The sequence below is a fragment of the Dufourea novaeangliae genome, unplaced genomic scaffold (genome assembly GCF_001272555.1).
Source record: "Dufourea novaeangliae isolate 0120121106 unplaced genomic scaffold, ASM127255v1 scaffold170, whole genome shotgun sequence".
NCBI lineage: Eukaryota > Metazoa > Arthropoda > Insecta > Hymenoptera > Halictidae > Dufourea > Dufourea novaeangliae.
The window spans coordinates 370,126-374,607 of NW_015374081.1; the positions used below are offsets into that span (position 1 = coordinate 370,126).

Genomic DNA, 4,482 nt, shown 5'->3' on the forward strand with positions numbered 1-4,482 from the left:
GAATTCGCGAAAAAGCAAACTTTGTGTACAATTCGAATGATTCGTGGAGGATCATCGTGGCCTTGTACCGCGGCGACGAGCAACGTTAACCGAGATCCGAGAGTGCCGACCAAGTGTAGTCCGAGGGTCAACGGCTGCTGCACGATCCCCCGTGACAGCTGGCAGTTTTCGAACGGTCGCTAATCATGCGCGCATAAAGAGCAGATCAAAAGCGAGGGAGTAGCAGCGACAAAACCGCGAGAGGGAGAGAAACAGCGGAGAAAGAGAGGAGACGGTGGAGGAGGAAGAAGAAGAGGAGGAGGAGGTGGAGGGGAGGTGGGACGCTTTTAACCGATGAGATGACAGTGTTGTGCGTGCTGTGGGCAACCTTGTCCACTGTGGCGTCGATTCTCGCATGTTCCGGATTTTATCTGCCTTACTGGATCCAGGTGAGCGATTGCGTTCGACCACGGTAACAACGAGGCGAGGGTTCGTTAGGTCAGCCGTGTTACAATTACTGATTTTGGTTGAAACTTGGCACCTGACGAGCATGCGACAACGATGCGTAATCGTGTTTCTTCTGATCGGTATCTAACAAACGAACCTCGTTTTTATCGAATTACTCGCGATATATTGTCTATCGCTAAATTTTTCTCGATTTTGCGTTTTCGATCGACCGTTTCGATCGGCCGCCGAGCGTTCGACGGTAGGTGGGTAGGTAGGTAGGGTAGGTACTCTCGACGGTTTCGACGATCGACGCGCGTTCATTTCTTTCCAAGTTTCTGACCGTTATGTTCGTTTCTCCGGTTCAAGAAGCTTTGTAGTAACATACATCGCCGACATTTCGATCGTTCGTTTTCGGTGAACGCGAACACAATCGGTCGATGGACGGACATCGCGTCGGTAATTTGCATCGCTCTGTTTGAAGCGGCACGAGAGGTGACGAATAGCTCGCAACGAGAGTGTTCGCGCTGTGACGACGACCCGACTATTTGCCGAAATTTATTGCCCTTTGAAACGAACTAAAGCCTGTAGTTGAAATCCTCCCGGTTGTATACATATACATATATACGTTGCGGAAACTACCGCACGATCGTTCTACATACTATATACTACTGCTGTAATTTCTTCTTCTTTCTTTGTTCTCTCCCGCCCCTCCCACCTCTCTCTCTCTCTCTCTCTCTCTCTCTCTCTCTCTCTCTCTCTTTCTCGTTTTATTTTCACCCTATGCAATGCAAAACCAACGGCGCCGTGCATCGAGTGAAAATTGTCTGGAATGTTAGCATACACGTAAATGTAGGAATAAGAGCAAAAACGAAGCGAGTCGCGCTCAATTGCGAGCAAGCCGACGCTTATTTTTCTACGACCAGCGAAATCTGATTTCAACGAACGATACGAAGGCGCTTAACGCACGAGCACCGGCTCCCAACGAATATAAGTACACATGCATCCAATTACGAGGAAGGGCGAGTAGGCGCACGATATCGGGTACGATGAAATCAAATTGCCAATATCGATTGTATCCTGATACCGAGTGGATATTGTTGGCAGCGTGTTTTGTAAATTAAACACAGTCATTTGACGGGATTAATAAACAGTGCCGATATATTGTTCTTTCGAGCGTACACCAAATATGAGGAAAATCTCGATTCCAACGTATCGGGTAAACACGCGCAAGTTACTTATTGGAACGCGGCGCGAGTGGCGCGACGCGGTGGTTGAACATACACAGTTATACGCGAGCAAGGACGATGTTTTCGTTTGATGCTCTTTAATCTAGATACCCGAGCATGACGAGGATTTGATTTTTACATTTCTTTGGTAGACGGCATGCTTGGCAAAACAATTGGGAAAAGGCATAATTCGTCCGATTCCGAGGAAACGAGGCGTCGCGTACCGCCTGTTTTACAGAACTATACTTACCGTTCGAGTCCACGGGACGTAGTCGTTGATCAAGGGAAATCGCTCGACAGAAATCTGATCGGGCCGAAGCGAAGCGTTCTTTAGGTACCCACGGTCAGCCATTACTCTCTCTCTCTCTCTCTCTCTGCTCGGTGGTGTATCGTGATAGACGCAAAAAGCACGGTCTGGAAGAAGAAAGAGAACAAGGACAGCTATTTAAAGCTGCCCCGGCCAAGGAAAACGAATTCGCGAAATGTAGCGTCGGAAAGATCACGACGCTATCCTACCAATGTTCTTGGATGGCGTCGAACTTTTCGTTGATTCGCGTTGCCGGTCCCTCCGTTACTCGTAAAACCGTACGAACTAGTTTCCACGAGAGACGAACCGAATTGGCGCAAAAACGACGAACAGGAGGGAGGAGAGTTGTGCGCGTGTTCACCGCAATCAGAATTTAAGCGCGCTAGGGGCTTCCATGGTGAAACGCTTTGCGTTCGTATACAGGAAACTTTGCTGAAAACGATGCTTGTCACGACGTTCGTCCCATGGATTGCCACGAGCATAGAATCGGTCGGAAATTGTAATAATTCTGGGGGTATCCTGGAGCATAGACGTGGAATCGTCACGTTTCGCATCTTGTTCCGCGGAACTCGGGATCTCAATGGTGAAACGGCAACCCGTATCTATTAACGTGACTCCAGGGAAGCGGAAACGTTGTTGGGAAACAAAGGTTCGAAGAAAATTCCAGATTTCAAAGTACTAACGGAAGTTCCATTCGCGATTGTCTTTCAGCTGTTTCGAAGCGAATGCGACGTGAATCTTTTTCGGGCGTTTCGTGAAATAGCCCGCGCGCCACTAGGCACGTCGAATCACCGGGCACCGTGTCGCACATCGCACAGCACGAAACAACTCGTTCCGCACGTCGTCGATCTACACGCGCCCGTAAAATTTTATCGCCGTTGAAATATACGCTTCCGCATCGATCGATTCGAGTATTCCTAAACTGACGACGACGACGACGACGACGAGGATGACGACGGTGGCAACCGCACACAGGAGCGAATACGTGTAGCCTTCTTCCCATTTCTTTGAAAACTTGACGAGGAGTACGCGATGCAACGACGATATTGTCGTAAAACTGTGCTGTACTCACGGTGCTATACCATCTATCAAGGGACACCTTTTCGGCAAACATTTCCGACTACAAAAGCGTGTAACTCGTTTACGAGTTGTCTCGTAGGACAGGCCACGATCTTTGCGATCTTGCGCTTTGCCACATTAAATCGTGATCTTTCTGCACAAGATTCTGAAAACAGAGACCGACTTTGCACGGGTTGCCTCGAAACCTTTTTCGTTGGGGCTTTCTCCAGGGTATCTGTTCTGGAACACCGTGTTCCAGGAATTGGTTTATGGCATCGACGAGGCGAGCGAGGATTTGTAAAGGCTTTGGAAAGTCCCCAAGGTTGCCAAACTGTCGTCCACCTTAGCGGGCATTTTACATTTCCACCCCCACGAAGAGGTGCGCTGAGGGCGGACTGTGAGAGTGGGGGGCAAGGCGCTTCACCGAGGAGGCCGTCAGTCTTACAAACTTGTGGCAGATTCAATCAGGACTCCAAGGGAGAAAGATCAAGCTCATTTTGAACAGTCAGTGTGACTGATAGAACCAAACTGGTGCTTGTGTGTGTACAAGTCAGTCTTGGTTTCTTGAGCAGGGACAGCCCCTGAATATTCACGCGTCCAAGTTTTGTTACATATTAAATACAGTCCACTATTATTGTTGAACCAAGTTCCTCATTTACTGTCCGAGTTTGTGTAACCATTCGGTACGTTCTACATTCGGTGCATCTCCAACATTCGGAATCATTGCGGGCGCGAACAGTATCTTTCCGAGTAAAAGCGACGGTAATTTCAAACGCGTCGTGACTTTTTCACGGGAAAATATATAGCAAACAAATTGTATCATTTATCTGTACAGTATAAAGAAATTGATCGATAGTGTACCGGAACTTGAAATCGAACCCAGAATCATTCGCTTGCCGGACAACCGTGTTTGTATCCAGATTTTCTCGACGATTCTTACTCTCTTAAATCATACTTTTAAGGTCCCTAGGCGTTATACATATATTTTTAGATGCCGCGATCTGTCGCTTACCCACTCATACGCATACGTACGATCCAACGGAATTCCTTCGCGTTTAAAATATAATACTTTCGTATATTTTCATATTTGTTCCGCGCAAGACAACGTCAATTCTTCCAACGATACCATAGTAAACGTTTACCGTGTGCACACATAGGTATCTAGATACAGTTGCGATAAATTCGATGGCTGTTCAAAATCAACGGTTACAGTTATTATCGTTGAAAGCTGTATCATCGATTACAGATGTAAGCTGTGTTATTGTTGGAAAAATGATCCCAGTGTCGGTATGTTAATCGATCGCCGATAAAGCTAATTGTAGAGCTGGAAAAACGTTGGAACAGTTTTTCGAAAAGGACGCAGCTTACACCCGAAAGCTCCCACGGTAGTAAACTGTATAACGTTGTGCCGTAAAAGCCTGAAACCACTGATTGAACGTGCAGTTATTTTTGAACGCTCAGCAG

General features: G+C 47.3%; 1 protein-coding gene across 1 annotated transcript in view; it reads left to right on the plus strand.

Annotated features, from left to right (window-relative positions):
- Nucleotides 1-338: 338 nt before the first annotated feature.
- LOC107190704 (lipoma HMGIC fusion partner-like) overlaps nucleotides 339-4,482 on the plus strand; it is an 11,974-nt gene continuing 7,830 nt past the window's right edge. Inside the window, exon 1 of the mRNA XM_015579552.1 lies at nucleotides 339-428. Coding sequence (XP_015435038.1) covers nucleotides 339-428 — 90 coding nt within the window. The remainder of the gene's footprint in view (nucleotides 429-4,482) is intronic.